Source organism: Pezoporus occidentalis, unplaced genomic scaffold (assembly GCF_034315485.1).
Source record: "Pezoporus occidentalis ecotype Australia unplaced genomic scaffold, CSIRO_AGI_Poc_V1 ctg11, whole genome shotgun sequence".
NCBI lineage: Eukaryota > Metazoa > Chordata > Aves > Psittaciformes > Psittacidae > Pezoporus > Pezoporus occidentalis.
The window spans coordinates 9,892,351-9,912,647 of record NW_026912886.1 but is presented as its reverse complement, the minus strand read 5'-3'; the positions used below and the strand labels follow the sequence as shown (position 1 = coordinate 9,912,647).

At 45.2% G+C, this 20,297-nt stretch overlaps 1 protein-coding gene across 3 annotated transcripts; it reads left to right on the top strand.

The window, feature by feature from the left end:
• Window positions 1-1,082: 1,082 nt before the first annotated feature.
• Window positions 1,083-19,696, top strand: MINAR1 (membrane integral NOTCH2 associated receptor 1). Of its 3 annotated transcripts, XM_062630317.1 has the most exons (5): window positions 1,101-1,365; window positions 6,947-7,088; window positions 7,842-10,179; window positions 11,627-11,881; window positions 15,854-19,696. In XM_062630317.1, the coding sequence occupies exons 3-5, from the start codon at window positions 7,888-7,890 to the stop codon at window positions 16,049-16,051; spliced, it is 2,745 nt and encodes a 914-aa protein (XP_062486301.1). In that variant the 5' UTR covers window positions 1,101-1,365; window positions 6,947-7,088; window positions 7,842-7,887; the 3' UTR covers window positions 16,052-19,696. The 3 variants fall into 3 exon arrangements, with proteins under 3 accessions (XP_062486320.1, XP_062486301.1, XP_062486309.1); XM_062630336.1 differs by lacking the exon at window positions 15,854-19,696 and having other exon boundaries at window positions 1,083-1,365; window positions 11,587-11,811; XM_062630325.1 differs by lacking the exon at window positions 6,947-7,088.
• The last annotated feature ends 601 nt before the right edge of the window (window positions 19,697-20,297 follow it).

The window sequence follows — 20,297 nt, the reverse complement described above, 5'->3', positions numbered from 1 at the left end:
TTCAGTGCTGTAAAGTAGTGGCAAGAATAAGGATAGTATGAACACGTTTTTCTTCTGTTTGCAACGATGTTTATCGTCTTCATTTGTATTAACTGCTATGTGCATTGTGTCTTTACAGATATTATACATACACTGAATCACACACAATATTCTTCAAAGTCAGTGGAAGGACTTGCACATCAGTGGGTTTCAGGCAAAACCCCCTCCTGGCCCCTTGTTTCTCCCAGGAAAGCAGAGAGGTCTGTTCCCAAGGTTGTCAGAGTAAAACACATAGTTTTATGCCAGTTTGTCCACAGTGTTCTGATGGCCGTGACGTGTTTGTGCATACAACCCTTTGAATTAGTTCGTCTAGGAAAGAAAAGCTGATGGTCCACTTCCCAAACAATACTAATGAGACGAACAGTCAAGCCTCTGACATCTTACTGCTTTATTCACCCAGCAACACCTCTATTAAAAACTCCCGTCGATATCTCCGTGTGGCGTGGCAAGCCGACCATCAGCAAGGGAAGAAGCAATGCTCTGACACCAGGTAAGCTCTTGCCTGCTTTGGTGCTGCACACCCGAGGTGGGGACTGGCCTCCCGCAGCACCAGGACCCATCCCTGCAGGGACCACAACCCCCTCTTTGGGGAGGTAGGATGTATCTGGCCTCACAAGAGGTCAGGTACATGGTCAGCACAAGTCTGTGCATCAGTGGCCTTTGCACCCCAGGGCGGTGGGTGTCCAGGGGTGCGGTGTCCCCAAGTGCTGGGCATCCCCCTCCCCTGCACACCTTTGTGCCAGTCACCCTCTGCCCGGATTTGGGGTGCAGGGATGGGGGAAATAGCGGCGCACACAGTGCGGGGGGATCCAGGAGCTGCCGTCTCCCATACAAACAGCGCCTGGGGGGGGGGGGGTCCGGGGCTCGTTGCTGCCGGGACGCCGAGCCACCCCGCCCTCCCCCCCCCAGCTTAAAGGCTGCGACAGCGGCCGGTACTTGCACTAATGATAAAGATAATAACAATGATAACGTAAAGGGCCGGAGCACGGGTCCCGGCTCCCCGCCGCGCACCGCCGCTGCGGGCCCCGCTGCCGCAGCGCTTGGGGCCGGCCGGGGCAGCCCCCCCGGCGGCTGCGGGCCCGGGGGCGGTGCAGGGAGGCTCGGCCTGAGCAGCCCCCTCCCTCCTCCTTTCCGTCTCTCCCTCCTCCCATGCCAACCTGCTGCCGCCTTTGTCAGCGCAGCCCGGCGCTATGGCATCCTGCTGGGGCTCCAGGCTCGGGCTCTTCATCCTCCTCCTCTTCCTCCTCTCTGGGCAGCGGCTGCTGCAGAGGCAGAGCCAGCCGTGACGGCCGCGCTCCCCAGGCAAGAGGCAGGCGGAACCCCCAGGTGAGCCCCAGGTACAGGGAGGGGGGCACGGGGGTGCGCTGGCGGAAAGGGGGGCTGAGGACAAGCGCCCTCCGCTCCCCAGCCCCAGGGATGCAATGGGGTGCGGGATGGGGGCTTCAGCACCGGCTCCCTCCGCTGGGTCGGGGATAGGGGGAGTAAGCGCAGATAAGACCCCCCCCAGACCCTGCGGACCCTGCCGGGCTCCCCGAGGTCCCTGTTCTTTGTCCGGCTCCCCGGGAAAGGGAGGACTCCAAAATCCTGGAACTCCATCTGTGTCTTGGCAGCTCCACTTCAGTCCCGCACGGCTGGGTCTGTCCCCTGGCAGCTGGAGGGGGGGATATGGGTGACCCCCGGTCTGCGCCCCCAAACCCTAACCAGGGAGCCTGGAGGGATGGGAAGCACCAACGATGGGGACGAGGGAAACCGGACCCGCTAGCGTGAGGAAACCGGTCAGTGCAGAGTCAGGTCCGGGGTGGCAGTGAGGTGGTTGTAGGTTTGCCCATAGATGGAATAAATTGCTCACACTTAACTCCATTAGACCTTTTCGTGTCTATCTGTTGGTGTTTGCAGTGGTGTCTCCTTGTTCAGAAAATTTGGAGGAAAAGCGTGGCTTAGATGTGCTCTGATAACGTATTGAGAGGATGGAATTTGTATGTGTTTGCATGGGCCGGTAGTTGGCAAAGAATAACCAAGAGCATATGATGCAGTAATAATTCAAGTGATTTATTGCACAGGTTTAGAATGATTGTTTGCACTTTTCCAGATTATATAGATCCTGGATTGCATAACTGAACAATGCAAATAATTAGCCTAATGTTGTGCAAGAAAAATCGATGGCAATCCTTGTTTGACTTGAGCCCTGACACATCTGTGGGGGTTCGCTGCTTCTATCCACAAGTTTCCCTTTAATTTATGCATTAGGAGCCTTTAAAAACTGCTGAATTCTGTAGTGAGGGGAAGCTGAGTTTGTAAAGCGTGGTTTTTCCAAGCCTTGTTCCCACAAGATAAGAGCCAGAAAATAGCAACTTCCTCCAGTGCTCGTCCCCACTGAGCCCCCTGGTGATCAGCGGATGAGGTTAGCGGTGGGATGCTCGGAGAGTGCTGTTCCTGAGCAGAACAGCAGCGAGCTGCGGGCGAGAGCGGGTGCACAAGCCCTGTGAGCAGCCAGGCTGCAGGCGTTCATCCCCTTCGGCTCTGGAGGGGTAAATAAGAACCACATCAGCGAGGCTGGGAGCCAGCACCCGTTTCCTACCTGCGCGGGCCAGCGGAGCCCACCCGGCTCCGCACAGAGGAGGGAGCGGTCCGGAGGAGACGGCTGGTGTCGGGCTGTTCAGAGGAATGTCTCTTCAATAAAAGGTGGAGAGAAGTAATGGCCACTGCGTGGGCAAGGCTCCAAAGTGCGCTTTTTAGTTTTCTTTCTAAGGAGCAGCAGAAGGCAGGGGAGGAGGAGGAATAAGGTGTGCGGAAATAGGCAGTGTTTCCCCAAATGCCGGCTCCGGTGTGTGTGTGTGTAGGAAGCCAGACAGAGCTTGAGATGCCTGTTTGTTCATCACAGGTTTCTTAATGTTTTGACAGAGAAATGGATTTGTGAGTATGGGGAAAAGCAAAAACTGAATTCCATCACAATGGGTTACATGTTTCACGCGAGGCGTGCGTTGCCTGCTTTGTTTTATAGTGTCTGTCTTTGGGGAGACAGGCTGAAAGACTTATGAGTTCAAGTTAATAGTAAAACAGCATATCACAGGCTCTATATTAGTGTTTTCCTGCACTGAAGTAGCTGGCTCTTTCTGGGGGAATTTATGTGAGGATCGCTTGCTCTGCCTGGCGTCGCCGTAATGCTGTTATAGGGTGGCCCGTTAGTCACTGTGGGGGGAAGCAAAACAAGGATGCTTTTTCCCCCTCGGCTGGCAAATCAAAGGGAGAGGGGAAATGATGGCTCCAGCAACCGCTGCTGTGTATTAGCTGCACCTGCTGTGGATATTGGGAAATGGGGAGAGCAAATGTCAGAAGCACAAAGAACAGGGAAGGAAATGAAGGAGGAAATAACAGGGAGATAATGTAGTCTCTCTGTTAGTGGCCACGGTTCAGGCTTGTGAAAAGTACCTTGGCACTCCACAGCTGCTCAGGGAAGTTGGGTGGTGGGACTTTCTCTTGAATCCTGTGCTGGGATTTGTCTGCCCCGATGTGCGCTGCCCCCAGTGGGGCAGGGTTTGAGGGTTCCATGGGGGAAAGCAGCCAGAGCAACTGAGAACCACTACTAATATGAATTCCTGCATGGTGAATAGTCAGGAGGTGAGGGGACCCCCTGCCCTGATGCTAATTGGGGAGGTGGTGAGGAGGGAAATCACATTCTGCTTTTCCTGTGGGGAACCAAGCTGCATGAAAGAGTGCACAGGTTCCCTTGGTCTGGAGAGCCACAGGGGAGAGGTCTTACGGATGCTTGATTCCTAAGGACACCAGAAAATAGAACAGTAGATTCCCTTTGTGCAGCAGGAAGCACCACTAGGGATGGAGGTTGTAATTGTAATATTCTTGTTCTTCTCCAGAGGCTGAGATAATGGTAAGATGAGAGCTCAGTTCATTGCTCTTGGTGCAGGGCAAGAAGACATTGATTTGTGGTAAGCCTGGAGCTCATCTGCGTGCAAGGAGAGTCAGACCCCATCGACTAGCCATGCAATATGATGCTGTACGAGTCCATGCTGGGATATAATTGTGCTGTTAGAGCAGCAAATGTCAAGTCTTAGGGAGCTGAGTCAAAGCAACCCTCCCAGTGTTAATATAACAAAATCATTAAAGATGAAATGTTAAGTGGCTCCTTTGGTCAGAGACTGTCTTGCTGAAGATAACTAAGCTAGATCCTGTCCTTGTGTCTGGTTAGCTCCATGTCTTTGGAGACCTAAGTCAGTTTGGGGGTGGTTTGGAGGATGCATGTGGATGCTAGTAGTGAAGGTAAGGCATGAGGTTGTCAGTGGAATTGAGGCCATCTGAGGAGGCTCCGTGCTGCTACTCTTGCTGTGGGTCATTTCATTTGATTTGCTGCTTTTGACTGATTCATGACGCTATACCCTCTTTAAAAGGCCTTCCTGTACTCTTTTCTTTATGGAGCTTTGCATTTATGTGCCACGTCCAGGTCTATTCTGGTCCTGCTCTGAGAGATAATGAATGAATGTCGCTGTAACAGCTGAGATGGTGCTCGGCCAAATGCTTGGCACCTGGGATGTGGCATCTCCCGGTGTGACTTGCCAAGAGTCACCTGTCTCTGTCGCAAGCTGTTAGGAGGCTTGACAAGAGGCAGAGGAGCTTAATACACCACTAAAAACCTTGGCACTAGGTTTTTCATTCCTGACCTAGAAAACAAGATTTCAAGGCTCTTATATATTATTCTTATAGGGTAATACATCTTATTCTTCACAGTCTGAATCTTTTGTGTGCTCCACTAGCAACATTTCCAATGCTCTGGCATGAGGGAACACACATTTCCATGCCTAGGCTGAAGCCCAAAGGTACCTTTCGCACCTAATGTGCACTCACACCAGAAAGCTGTTAGTGAACAGCCAAGAGGAAATTATTCCAGCTAGCTGTTTCCTCAAGACCCACATCTGATTTTGCAACTTGCCTTTTCCAAATCCCATGTCTCATAGCTGAGCCTCAGTTGAGAGAACTGCCCCAATTCCCACTTCAGCAAACTCAGCTCTCTCCTGGTCACCCTTGCCTTAATCCCTCTGTCACTTCCCTGTCCTCTCACTGTTTTACAGCTGACCATCACCTCCCAGACTTGGTTCTGGAGTACAGGATCCTAGATGGAGCTAGACTAGGTCAAGCAGACCTTTTCTGCTTGGGATCCGTGCTTCAGTGCAGCTGCCTTACTGCTTGGGTATGGATTGGTGTCCCCAAGCCAAGGCTCCTTGATGGTGCTAAATAAAAGCAGTGTGAGATTTGGAGGTGTGCAGGGCTTCCACCTAGGTTTTACTAGATTCATAGGGTTTAGAAACATAATTTGAAGTTAAAACCTCTGATGGGAGGGATATGCTAAGAATGGGCTGTTGCAAAACGAATAAAACTCTAGAAACTGTACCTAGGATATCCTTACTGGGATGAGAGCTCAAAGGCAGAAAGGTAGGGAACAAAATAGGTTTACAGTTTTAAGAAATATGTTATTGCAAGGTGTTCTCTTATCTATTTTAGCAGGAGTGTGAGTGGGGAGAAAGCAGGGCGCTGGCAGGCCAGTGCAGGCAGTGTACTGTGTGTGAAAATGCATATCCAGGTGAGGGTTTTGCAAGAAGCTGTGAAGTTACAAATGGGAGGAGACAGTTGGTGTTGCTGGTATTGAGCCTGGAGGTGACAAAAAGACAGATTTCCACTCTTTCCCCAAATGGCAGGCTTATAACATGCAGAAAACTGACTTGGAATGCCAGCCCCTGGCAGCTGGGAAAGTCTCTGAGCCCCACATGTGAAGTTTACTCTGGAAGTGCTCGGTGGCTCTGGTGGCAGGTAGTTTGGTTTAGTTCTAGCTTGGGAGCTTCATTGTCTAATGGTGACATGTCAGAGAAATATAAAGGCAGGCTGTTAAAAAGCCTGTGCCTCTGAGCACAGACTGCTGATAAAGAGGAAAGGGATACAAACATCCTTCTGCAGCTTTTAGCATTACTGTCTGGAGCCGAGCTCTGAGCAATTTCACGTTTTTGCTCTTTGTCAGTGAGCAGAAGAGTTGGGCTGCTATGCGTAATACAGGAGTTTTAAAAGCAAACACACCTGCAGCAGAGGTGTTGGAAAATCCCTGTAGCCATTGGTTTCTGAGAGCTGTGTTTACAATCACAGAAATACCTTCACATTGCTGCTGCTCAAGTTCTGATCATAAGACAGTAGAAAGATGCTACTTAAACAGCCAAGTCTGTATGGAGACTTGTTTCATATTCACGTGGGCAACCTGGTGGTTTTCTTTTTTCCCTCTGGAAGATGCTACTGTGACTTTTGCCACATAACCTATTTATGCTGGCTTTTGACACTGGGTGATCACCAGTGTGCAGTGTCACGGCAAGATGAAAGGCTGCAAGAATGGGAGCCCTGTATTCCTGGAGTGGTGCTCAGGAGTACTGTTTTTGGCTGGGAGGTGACTTGAAATGAGTGATAAGAAGCCTTGCAAGCCTGACTTATATGCTTTGCCATTTGGGTGGATGGAGATATTAGTTCCAGGGGTCATCTAAGGGTGGGAGTGAATGGGGAAAGGTACCATACCTTTTTTGGGAAATGAAAATACTTTTGTCGTTCCTATCTGTAGGAATAACAAAGTGACCAAACATAGGAATTGGCAGACTGCATCATTGCGTGCTCTGCCTCTCCTAGTAGCCAACAGCAGAGACACTGACAAGGATATTCATAGTAGGCAGATGAAAAATAATCTGCCTCCCATCAATGTCCTTTCCTAATCCATAATAGTTAGAGGTTGGTTTGAAGTCTGAAAGGGCAGGGGTTTATATCCTTCCCAAGATGTTTGCTATTGCTAGCAGTGCTTGTTCAGGCTGTTCTTGTTATCCACATAAATGCTCAGCCTTTGCTCTCCACCTCTGCCCTATCATTTCAGGCTGGTGAATGAAGCTGCACTCCCTGGGTTTCTCTGGGAACACATCACTGAAGAGGATGTTCTCTGTCCTTGATATTGCTCAGTTTTCAAATCCACCCTGATTGGCAGGCAGCCCTCTAGCATCTGCTGGATTGGTTTCAAGGTTCAGTGGGATTTTTTGTGTTTAACTCTTTCTTCTCTTATCTAAATTTTGCACCTTTCAGCTGAAATGGGGCTCACATAGATTTTTTTCATGAGACCAGGCAGCTTTTCCATTCCTCAGTCATAAACTTAGGAAAAGGTATTTCTGGGAAAAGCCCCATAGTATCCAGAGTGGAGGTGAAAATAATGTTTTGAAATAAGCACGATGGTAATTATGTGTTCAGGTAACTTCTAAAACCACATCAGAAGTTTACTGTCAGTAAATCTTTCTGAGAGCCATTTGCAGTCAGGTATGAAAACAGCTGGGGGTGTCATGGTGTGGTAGATCATCTCTGGTTAGGCTAGGGATAGAATTATTGCCAAACAATTTGATGTGTCTGTTCTTTCAACCTCTCAGAAGTTGGTAAGGAATTCCGTGAAAGCCCCACAGGAAGCAGGCTGGGATTGTATATATTGTATATCTGCCATTAGTTCAGCCCCTCCAAAGCTTGTGCTGTTTATTCACTTCCTTGCTTTAGAAGACACTGACATAAACGAGCCTCCTTGGATGAAATCCTGATTCCATTTAAGTATTAAATCCACCAGTGCTAGGATTACAGCCTGGAGCTCAGAACCATGAGGATGGGTTATACAAGCAAACCTTCGACTACATGGCTAGAGAGTCAAGTCCCATCTGGGCTGAATTACAAGGTCCTGAATCTTATCTGTGGGTGACTTACAATCTTTTTTGTTTTGCTATTGTGTGTTGCTATAGAAGTGGAGCACAGTTTCCAGGCTAAACAGCAAAATACGCTTAAACCATGGAGTCCAATCAAGAATCCTCACTCTTCCTCATGAAGATCTTGGAGGAGCTGGACACGAAGCAGAATACTGTTTCTTACCAGGACCTCTGCAAGTCCCTGTGTGCGAGGTTTGATTTATCCCAGTTGGCCAAGCTCAGAAGTGTGCTGTTTTACACTGCTTGCCTGGATCCTAATTTCCCAGCGACTTTGTTCAAAGACAAAATGAGATGCACTGTAAACAATCAGCAATCAAAGAAAATCATGGTTGCAGCAGATATAGTAACAATATTCAACCTCATACAAATGAATGGGGGAGTGGCCAAGGAGAAGCTTCCAGTTGCAAGGCAGAAAGTGAAGAAGAAAGAGTCCTTCGAGTCCTGTAGATCTGACACAGAAATCTGCAATGTGGCAGACTGCGTGCCCAACTGTGAACTGAATGACCAGGAGTTCAACCGGGGTTTTCCAGTCAGAAGGTCCTCAAAATGCAGAAAGATGGACTGCAAAGACTGTCAACAGTTTGTCCCCTCATCGGAACCCAACTTTTTACTTGGTGTTAATAAGGACATGAAGGGCCGGGCTGCCTCTCTGGATAGGCTGCAGGCATTGGCATCCTACTCCATTGCCACATCTCCACCATGCGAGATGCAGAGTACGTACTTCCCCATGAACATTGAAAATGAATCAGACCAGGACTCCTTGCCTATACATCCAGGCATAAAAGAAACTTTCATTTCAAATGATGAGCCATTTGTGATGCAGACATGTGTCCAGAAAAGAAATATATTCAAAGAAGATTTTCATAATCTGATTACAATATCTCCCAGCTTAATACCGCCCAGCAAAAAGCCAGAAGATGGACACAGAGAGCCTAAGAACAGGAAAGAAAGCTCTAAGCAGACTTTCTTCAACCACAGCTTTGAAATGCCATACAGCAGCCAGTACTTGAACCCAGTTTATTCTCCTATACCAGACAAAAGACGAGTGAAGCATGAAAGCTTAGATGATCTTCAAGCTTCAACGTATTTTGGCCCAACTACTATTCTTGGGCCCCAGGAGACCAAAAAGTGGACTGGAAAGCCAGCCAAGCAAACTGCCTGGCCAGCTAAAAGCTGGAGTTTAAATACTGAGGAGGTACCTGACTTTGAAAGATCATTTTTTAATAGGAAGCAGTCTGAAGAGAAGCTGCGATACCAGAGTTCGAACAACCCATCTCCAAACTTTCCTTCGGCTGACAGGCATCAGTCCTACCTAAATGCGAAGGATTCGCAACCAATTATGCAGGCAAACTATGCCGTGAAACCAAATGGGCATAAACCCAAGGAAATCCCTTCTATTCTAGATGTGGAGAAACATGAGCCAGTCAAAAAGTTTAAGGATAAAAGCATTAACTGTACTTCTGTTCAGATCTTGAGCATTGACAGGACCACAAGTGTTGGGACACAGACAGAGCAGCAAGTTCTGGACCACAAGAAGTGCAAGGACTTGTGTGCAGCAGGCCAAGCCAAGTACGGAGAGCGGCACTCTCTGAAGCACTCAGATGATGACTCTGAAATCGTGAGTGATGATATCAGTGACATTTTCCGGTTTTTGGATGACATGAGTATCAGCGGGTCCACGGGAGTGATGCAGTCTTCATGCTACAACAGCACCGGTTCCTTGTCCCAGGTGCACAAATCAGACTGTGAGAGTTCACCTGAGCACAATTTGACAAAGATCTCCAATGGGAGTGCCTGTAACAAGCTGGATAAAGTGGCCCGGGCAGACGTCAGTAACACAGATGATGAACTAAAAACGAGTGTCTGCAAACTAGTGCTGAGGATTGGTGAAATAGAGAAGAAACTGGAATCTCTCTCAGGTGTCCGAGATGAAATCTCCCAAGTCCTGGGAAAACTAAGCAAGTTGGATCAAAAAATCCAGCAGCCGGAGAAGGTCAGTGTGCAAATAGATCTCAATTCTTTGACAAGTGAGGCTGCGTCGGATGAGAGTAACTCCCCGCAGATATTTCAGTGCCACAATACTCCTCATGGAGGCAAACTGGAGAATAATCCAGAATGGTGCTGCTCAGATGCCAGTGGAAGTAATAGCGAGAGTCTTCGAGTAAAAGCCTTAAAAAAAAGTTTATTTACTAGGAGGTCATCCAGATCATTAACAGAGGAAAACAGCGCAACGGAATCCAAAATAGCAAGTATTTCAAACTCTCCCCGAGACTGGAGAGCTATTACTTACACCAACCAAGTTGGCATTACGGAAGAGGAGAGGAAAGAGAGAGATGGAGGAGAAAATAAGGACTGGCACAGGAAATCTAAAGAGGTAATTTAAACTTTAACTCACGTAATAAGCACTTAAAAATAATTTAGTTATGAATGTCTTCCATAGTCATCGCAAGCCTTAGGTTATGACGATACTTTGCCCTGCCATATTATGCCTGTCTTCATTGTTACCTTAATTGAGTGATTTTGCACCTATATGTTCTCTCTTGGCAGCTGCAATATGGTCAAGTTGTTTTTTAAAAGCTTTGCCCTTTTGGAAAGGGAAGGGAAATAATTTGGTTGACATCTTTGGAAGATGATGGTATTCTTCCTCATCAATGGCAATATAAAGATGCTGGGTAATCAATTTGGTGAAAAGGGTGTGGGGAAAATTGCAATTCTCTAGTGGTTATTTTAGAAGGGATGTTTTGCAGTTGCATTGTGATGGCTTTTATCTGAGAAATATGTGCATATTTAAAAGGCAACAAAATAGATTCATGGATTCAAATCCCTCAAGAAAAGAATCCTTGCATATGTACGGTGAGAGGCTAACTGTAGCTATGTTGTGACTTTCACGGTCATTTAAGCAAGTCTTAAACCTCTCATTGTGGAAATGCAGCATAACGGTGGTCTTGTTTTGATTAGCCAGAAAAACTGCCCATAGCTCCCAGCAGCTGCCCACTGCTGTCTTCGTGCTGGGGTCTGGTTGCTGCTCAGTCGATACTGTGCATGCTGTGGGTGGCTGTTTCTATTCCATGGACACTGGAGAGCGGTGGGGATCCTTCAGCTACCTTGCTGATAAGGACCATGTGATAGGCATGCTGTGCCTCCTTACAATGGAGAATGAAGGCAGAGAAGGGTTGAAAAAGAGAGGAAGAGGCTTGGTGGAAATAAGTGCAGTTGGGTGAACAAGAAAGCATAAGCCATGGGTTATTAAGAAGGGGAAGAAGGTTACCCTAAAAAAATGTGCAGAAAACCCCCAAACTTGGCTTTTCTGTACATTGATCTGCTCAGCATGAAACGCTGACTTTGAAAGTCCCTTCGTTGCTCCTGCAGTAGACCATAGCTGACCCTGAACTGGTGCCATGGATGGTGTGGTGTCAAGGAGGTACTATCTGGGGGCTTCACTCAAGACTTATTCATATTAAGATTTGATATCCTAACAGGAATCTAGAATCTGCATGGGTCTCAGCTTTTCCAGGTCAGCTGGGCTTCTCTGGGGGTCAGGACCATTTCAGAATAGTTTTATAATCTGTAAACAATACAAACCCTAATTTTTCTTTATTGCATCAGCTTGGTGTTCATGTTATGGTGAACATGGATTTGTGTCTGTAAAATACCTCTTCGGTTGTGAGACGAAGTGGGCAAATGGATTAAGGCCATCCAAAACCTTCGTCCTAGCCAATACTTTATCTTATGGTGATTCTGAAAGGAATACCTCTGTGCTTTGTGTTTAACCCCCTCATAGTCCTGTTTCTTCTCTCAAATTCTTTTGAACCCTACTGCAGGCAGACAGGCAATACGAAATCCCACAGCCACATAGACTCTCTAAACAACCAAAAGATGCTTTCTTGATTGAACAAGTCTTTAGCCCTCATCCCTACCCTGCGTCACTCAAGTCACACATGAAAAGCAACCCACTCTACACAGACATGAGGTTGACAGAGCTGGCTGAAGTGAAACGTGCACAGCCGTCATGGACCATAGAGGAATACACGAGGAATTCGGGGGATAAAGGCAAGATTGCAGCATTGGATCTACAAGTGAGTCCTGTTTGTTTAATTTGAATGACTTGATTGTGAATGAATGTAGCCAGAATATGCATTTAAGAAGGGATTTGGATAGCTCAGGAAAGAGCTATGCAGTGTTGAGCCTCTAATCTTACTCATCCCTATCCATCCTGGCCAGGGACAAAGAAGAATGTGGGTGTTTCATTGCTGAATGGTGATTTTTGACAGGTTGATGCTCCCAGCTTATTCTGCAATGGAGAAACGTCTGCTAAGCCATCATGGTGTTAGTGGCTCTAGAGTTGAGGGACAAGGGGTGCAGAGATGAACCGGTCCCTAACTGCAGTAAAGCAGAGTGGTGCAGGAGCTGGCATTGCTGCTTTCTCTTCTATCCTTGTTCTGTCTGAATTATTCATAGAAAATTTAAGTGTTAGGGATTTTTCCATTTTGCTAGCAACATGAGACATGAAATAATTGTAGAAGATGTTCAACACCATGACTGGTTTTGAAACACATCACTGTTGAAGCTTTGAAGTAGCTGCTGGAAACCAGAGTCATGTGAAGAGCAGATCAGCTAATGGTGTGTCTTGTTTGCATTTTAGTTCAGCTTGGAAATGTGCAACAAACAGAGCAGAGAAAGTTACTGGGAGACAAATTCAAATGTTGGATTTAAATTTTCCCAAACTGTGGTGTATTTGAAATCAAAATCTTGATATATAATGGAATGCCCAGACCCAGGACTGACTGTCCATGATGGATATCCTGTCTAGCCTGATAAACACAAGATGTCTTTAAGGAAGGAAGGTATCTGAGCACAAATTTAAAGAATGAAGAATGGTGTCCAGAATGTGTAAAGACCAAACAAAACTTGCAGTATTTGGTTATGAAACCCAAAATGTATCACATAATGAAATCCACACTGATGCAGAGATTGCTGTGTATCAGTTATATGCATTTATTCAGCTGGTAAGAACCAGCCAGGGGACTGCTGCTGACTGCAGGCGTTTTGGGCTCTTTGCATGTGTGTGCATTCGTCAGAGCAGAGCAAGCTGCCTCAGCTGGAGACAGGCTTGGCAGCAGTTGGGACACACTGACCTGCAGCTCAGGGCTCTCTGATCAGCAATCTGTGTGGTGCAGCCGTACTCAGGCAGGGAGTCTGCTTGTATCCAGAGCTTCTCTGCCAGGGAACGTGGTGTGTGGGAGCATGGGACTTGCTGCTCCACAGCAGCTCTTGATGGCTCAGTGTCAAGGTACCTAACCCAGCTCCAGACTGTCAGATTAAGCCCTATGAGAGAATCAGGGTACTGTGAGAAAAACTTGGTTAGCCCAAGTCTTCACGATTGATGCCATGTCTCAGGACTCCGTGTTGACGGGTTTGGCGTTAAAATAATCATCCACATGGTGCTGTAGTGCAGTGTGTGTTTGTGCAGGTATTTGTGCGAGACAAATTCACCTCCTGGCTTGGCTCATGGAAACTTCCCTATCCTCACCAGCCCCTGCTCCTTGCTGTGGCTAAAGAGTACTCAGAGAGAAACCAAGCAGCACAGAGACCAGGCTGTATCTTGCCCCAGCTGCCTGCTGCTTTTTGGGTCTTCAAAGCTTTAGAGGGCTTACTAAATTCCTATTCCTGGCATTGCAGACTGTATGCTAGAGTAGGAATAGGCTGAAAGAAGTTCCTCTGCAAAGCATCCCTTACCTGCTGTGTGGAAGCAACAAGGGAGGTGATATTTGGGAGCAAAGCTCCCCTGGGAAAAGTGCTCTCCATCTGCTTCTCGTAGGGCCATTACATTCCCTGTAAGCAGCTCCCCACGACTGTGAGCAAACCAGAGAAATCGGCTTATTGCCATCATTTATCTTTAGGATCAAGGTTATAAAACTTTACTGGTTTGATTCTCTCCCTCCAAAAGGACTGTCAGAATTGCATTTACTCTCCAAAGCCCATGTCTAGACTTCGTAATAGAGCTTACTGACAAACTTAAAAAATAGATGCAGACTGATGAGTGTTTTTTTTTTTCCCAGTGATTAGGTTTATTAGAACTGAAAGTAAATACATTATGCTTTAATGAACATTCCTACGTCTGGCAATGAAATGGGAAAGGAAGCTGATTAACAGTAATGGGCCTTTTTAATAATGCATCTTCCTTCTGAAGTAGTTAAAAGGTCAATACCAAGTCAGAGAAGTCCAAAACTGTAGTTTTCCGTGATACCATCGGTATCTTTGGGGGTTTTCTACCTCTGCTTATTTAAAATTTCTCCTGGAACATGACAAGTCTGCTGGGTTTTCCTTCAGGAAAAGGCAAAACTAGTCAGGCAAGTTTGTCCCATGTGTGGGGTCTGTGTGAGATCTCATCGCCTTGCTCTGTGTATGATGATCCACTGGGATGAAACATTGTCAGGCTATTTTCTGATGCATTGAGAGATGAAGTTGCTGTATTTTTGTTTTTTTTTTTTCAAAAGACTGGAATAAGTCATTCGGAGCCTGAATGGTGCAATCTCAGGCTTGTTTGATGGTCTTTTTCAGCATACTAGCACTATCCTAGGGATCTCCATTAAATGGTCGTAAAACTGCTGCTCGATTTTAATTGTCTATTTCTGCGGTAGCTACAAAATCACTTCTTGTAGTAGTTCTGTGTAAAAAGCAAATGCTGCTAGCAGGCAAAGCAAGGTTTCAATCAGTAGCTCGTAGCCACAAAATCTGAATTAGCCAATTAAAAGCTTACCCAAATCCCTCTCAAGTCAGCTGGAATTTCTTTGTACGGAGTCCAATGAGCTTTAGATCAGGTTTGTTACGAGCACAGAAATGGTGTGTGTTTGGGTATTCCCACTGGAACATTTTTATGTGTAATCTTTTTCATTTTTTAAAGAAATGGCCTTTTGGAGCCCCAGAAACAGGAGACAGCTTTGAGGAAAAGCTGTCATTTTTCAATATGTTCTTTCTGCTTTTTTCCTTTCTGCTGGTAAGTGCTATAATGCCAAGTGTTTGGGTTTCCCCCCCAACAGAAATGATGAAGGAAGAAAAACAAGCAAGGTGGAAATGTAAAGCTTGAAGAGCTCACAAATTCTAAGGAAAAAAAAAAGCCCTAAAGATTAAAACCAAAGAAGTAAATTATTCGGATGGAAATCCTGAACCCTGAGAGACTCAGACTTTGGGAATAAGCAGGGTACTGCTTCCTGTAGAGATACAGACTGTGCCATTGGGGTTAAATGGTCTCGTCTATGAAGATGGTCCAGAGTAATGTGTGGTACCAAATGTTATTCCAGGTATCCTGTTCCCTTTCTCCTTTTGCCCCTAAAAGCATTATGCATTCAGGTGACTTTCAGAAGATGAATCTGGAAGGAGAGGTCAAAGCTGAGGATCACTGTCCTGGGGGATTTCATGGAAACCAACTTGCAGCCCCCACTCTGTGGGATGCTTAGTGCCTGCTGCCTGTGACTGTGTATTCCCATGCTGGAATGAAGGGCTGGTGTCCTAGGCATTCCTGTTCCAGAGGGCATCTGCAAATTGTCCTTTGGTGATGTGTGATGGATGAGGCTGAGCAACTGTGCCCTTGAAAGCAAGCTGTGGTAGCAAAATTAAGGTTAGCTTTATAAAACATAATGCACAAGGACTATATGTTAAGAACCCTTCTCATCAGCTGGGCTTTAATAATTTAAAGAGCAGTAACAGGCCAGTAGTTGCTGACATCTCTGCTGTCTAGCAGATTAAAGAGTTGTTATTTAAATGCCACCCAAGATGACAAAGTTTCCGGTGAATCAGAGGTACTTGAGGGGCTTTGCAGCAGAATTACGCTGTTATAGGAGTTTATTTTTTGCAGTATTTTGTTGCCACTTTCATCAGCCTTATGGAACTGGGAGCAGTAGTTGAAGGGATGTGAGAAGCAGCAATAACCCACTTTCTCCTGCCAGCAGATCCAAATGCAGCTGGGAGGCCTTCAGGCACATCTGCTTTATTTATTTTGTTAATGACAGATCCCAGACAATTAACAATTGTTTCCTTTTAATTTTCAGACTCAAGAATCTTTAAACCCAAACAACTTGGAATACTGGATGGAAGACATTTATACTCCTGGCTATGATTCCTTATTAAAACGCAAAGAAGCCGAGTTCAGAAGAGCAAAGGTTTGCAAGATAGCTGCTCTGATAGCAGCGGCAGCTTGTACGGTCATTCTGGTCATTGTAGTTCCCATTTGTACAATGAAATCCTGAACCTGTGGACAGAGCCGTGACTCCCAGCTGTGTGCATCTCGGATAGCTCATGCTGTGTTTCAAACGTCTGATGGCAGAACTGTAAGGAATTTGCTAAGGAAGAATGTTCCGAGGATAATCCTGATGGAGAATGCAGTAAACATAGTAAAACACAACTAGGGAAACATTTTTTGTTTTGAGTTTGATTTTAAATAACAGACTGGTGGAGTTAATGGGAACTCGGTTCAATTTTTATGCATTTTTAAAAGTGCAATATCTTTTTTTTTTCCTACAGAAACAATATAATGTTTTACAGAATCAGAGACTGATGAGAATCCAGGCAAAAGAGGAAGGTTGTCTGAGCTATGTTGCATTTAACGGAGGTGTGGGTACAAGGAGGTAGCACTGTATAGAAGGGAATGTTCTATATGCATTACATCGGGGAGCTAGGGAAGTCTTAAAGCTCTCTACAATGTAGAAAACTCTGAATGTATTGTATTTATTTTATAGTATTTATGTATTTCATGATCATTTGATTGAAAGCAGAATGTGTAGCCATGAACAGAGTTCGTTCCTATGTTCAGATTAAAAAAGGGCTCTTTGTATTTGGTCTTGCCCTAAGACCCACTCTATCATCACTGAGTACTTGGATAAGTGCAATGTGCTGCAGACCAAAAAGATTATGTTTAAAGCAATCACAAGAGGTTTTAGTTGCTTCTGTTGAATAACATTTGCATAGAGCTGGCAAACTTGCCTTGCCAAAAGGGTATTCTTTACCTCCGCAGACAGTGAAATTGTCTCAGCTTCACTCCTGCCAGCAAGCAAAGCTGGCAAATCAAAGCAACGCTTGGTTAAAGTTCTTGGAAATGTAATCTGAACAGTTATAATTTTTTTCACAAAGTCTTTGTGCCTTTTTAGACTGTAGATTAAATAGAACTGTTTAATTTTGCTATTTTAAGCCCATAACATAAATCACTGCATAATGGGTACTAATGGAGGTTCTTTTCCCGCAAGCCTTCTATACAGTTCAGAGTGCTCCTCAAACAGCAGGGCTGGTGGTTGCTGAGCACTTACATTAAGGGCACAATTTTTCAGCACTAGTGCAAACTTGCTATTAATGCAATGCATTCAGCATGGGAAGATCTGCTTCCCTCTTGCTAATGTACTTAAGAATGATGGTTGACTTTACCGGACATCAAGCAGCCTGTATCCCATGGGAAATGTCCATTTGATGCTTCATCCCAAATGCAAATAGCAGGTTCAAAGGAATTCTCAAGCTGTGACAGAAATTACCTGCTATGGTTAGTGAAAGCAGATACACAGACAGTATTATTCTTCTGTCAAGCATAGATGAAAACAAAAAAATGAATTAAAAAAAAAATATATATTTTCAGGAGATAACATGATCTTGCTGGTCCTGTAAGGGAAAAGAGATTCTTTTAGTGAATGTTTTTTATGTAGGGTAGTTTGTTTTCTTTAGAAGCAGCCTCCCTATGCGATGACACAGCAGCTAGGAAAGCATCGGATGCTCGTTCCTCCCTCTTGCTCTTTGTTTCTGGCTGGTTTATAAAAAGTAGCGAGGAAAGCGAAGGCTTTGTTGTGACTTTAGAAGTGTGTCAGTTCTTTCCTGCAGCTGGAGAGCTGTTTATGCGCTGCTCATATGCTGTGTTTGATTTAAGGGTAGGTGATCCTCATTGGTCTATCAGAAAAACAAGTGTAAGCACAAGGTTGGGTGTCCCATCAGCAAATACAGAGCAAGGAGAAACCCCTAGACCAAAATCTGCCCCTTCCTGGCCCGAATCCTGATTCAAATTCTGCGTCTTTGGCCCATTCCTAACACCAAGATTATTTCTCTTTCCTCCCAGATGCTGCAGGATAGAGTCACAGCAGGGAGCGAGCAGTTCACACTTGTCTATTTTAAGCTGCCTTTGGTTATGGTGTGATTCAGAGCACCTGAGTTTAGGAGCTCAGGATCCATGTGTAGTAAATATAGACAGGTAGAGAAATGTCTCTGGGGATGATGTGGAGATGCCAGCAAGATATCTAATATTAGACATGTGAATATGCTCTGGAGCGCATTGCTCTGCAGTTTATCTTATGCACAATTTAGGTTGATAATATATGTAAAAAAATCTATTCCTGGTTCCAGCTAACATCAGAAAATCCTTCTACACCTCTTCCCTGGCCTGGCGACAGCAAGCACAAGGGACTGCAGGAAAGAGCAGCGTGCCCTGTGTTGGCACAGTCCCAGTCCCTTGTCTGCCAGTGCCAGCAGTGACAATTCCCTTGGAGGGGCAGGGTGAATGTGGGACACTGGGCAGCACCCCCACCTTCACCAATCCCCCTCTGCTAGCATAAGCAGTCTGATCCCGCATCCCCCAACCTGAAAGCAGCAGCGTTTCCTCGGCTGCATCTCAGAAATCTGATTTTAGAGAATATCTGAATGTCTAAGCGGAGATGTGAGAAGGGTGCCCTGGATGTTATTGATTGCTGGGGCAGGCTGGGGTTGTGCTTGCACTGATGCATTAGGATGTAATGACCCCTGTTTTGTCTGTGCAGGGATTTTTCTTTTGTCTGTGCAAGACTCATCCAGTTGGCACCAGATGAGTTCTTTACATTAGAGGTTCCCAAAATCCTGGGAAGAATTTGGCAGGTTATGGAGCTATGGGTGATGTGGAGCTGGCCTAACCCAAGCACTCAGCATCCAAAGCATCCATGCTGCTCTTAATTTATCAAGGTGCTTTTGCCCATCTTACTTTGCACAAGCAGCCAGTGGCACCCACCTCCATCAGGGCAGTGTTTTCCCTATGTGCCATACAGTGATTTGTCATGCATCTCCCTCTTGGGGCTTGATCTCCACAGTGCCAGAAGCCCAAGGGGAATGGGGAAATCAGAGCCTGGCTCCTTGCCTCCCTGCTCCAAGAATACCTCTGTGAGCCACTGCTTGCCTTCTCCACTCCCTGTCTGCCTCTGGCACCACGGGGATGTGCATCCCCAGCCATTCCCAGTGGGTTCTGTATCTGGCACAGAGCTGTTCACTTAAAAATAGGTAAAGACATGGAGCAGTGGGATGCTGCTGCCAGAGGAGAGCAGCCTGGGAAGGAGGGACCCACGGCTCTGCACAGAGTATACAAGCTAGGGGAAATCCTGACAATATTAACCTGCAAGAATATTGTGATCAACCTTGTGAACCAGTTACCAACTAGAATATACTGTATACTATATGATAGACTTTTGTATTAAAAAGAAATAAACAAATTAAAGCTATAGGTACATTGTAATCCTTGGTGTGATTGAAAAAAGTGTCCTAGATTGTATTACTTAATTAAAATAATGATGAGCATATTGAACTGTTTTTCGTATTTATGCCTTATGAACTTGATATATTACACATGATAAAATGAAACGACAAGAATTAGAAAATAGATATTCCATTTTTGGGGGCAAATCCCATTTGCTTTTCTTAAAACAAGAGTGCTGCTTGAACTGAGCTCAATAAACAATGTATGCAGAAGAGCAGGAGCAGGATCTGTCCCCAAATAACTTTTTAGGATTTTTTTTTTATTGGGGCTTTGGTTAATGTACTATGTAATAATTTTATTTTATAACATTACTGTACAACATTGCCTTTTGGTTCATTTAAATATAATACCAAATAAACTTGAACATTTCAGCATCCTAAGTTTTAATGGAACTGTTATAATAATTTATTACTCTACTGCTTTTCTTCTTTCTTTTTTTTTCCCAGGGACATCAAGATAGCCATGGGATGCGAGTATCTCAGTGTTAAATAACTAAGCAACCTATCTAGTTCCTGGCAGAATTGTTAATGGATTTCTCACTTGTGAAATAATAAGATGGCAGAAGATAATGAAAAATGAGTTTGTTTGGTTTCTTTTACAAGCTCCTTTGCTTGTCTGGGCTTCTGGGAGATTAGCTCTTGACACTAATCATAATATTTTATTTTATAGGTTATTTCATGACTGGGTTTTGCCATATCAACTGTTTTAACAAGGTCATGACTAATATTTTTGTATCTATTTCACTTACATGTTTATGCAACCACTGTCCCTTTTAAGTCAGTACTTTATATAACTATTTGTAGTCACCTACCAAAAGGTAATCAGTCTGCTTAGGATATCTTTATTAATACAGTTTGCTGGTTTTGACTCATTAATTGCAAAACCATGTTGTTGTAAAATTCCAAGTGTTGAAACAAAGATAATGCTGAGTCTACCACTAAAGGTAATCCAGTGTCAGAGGTTGC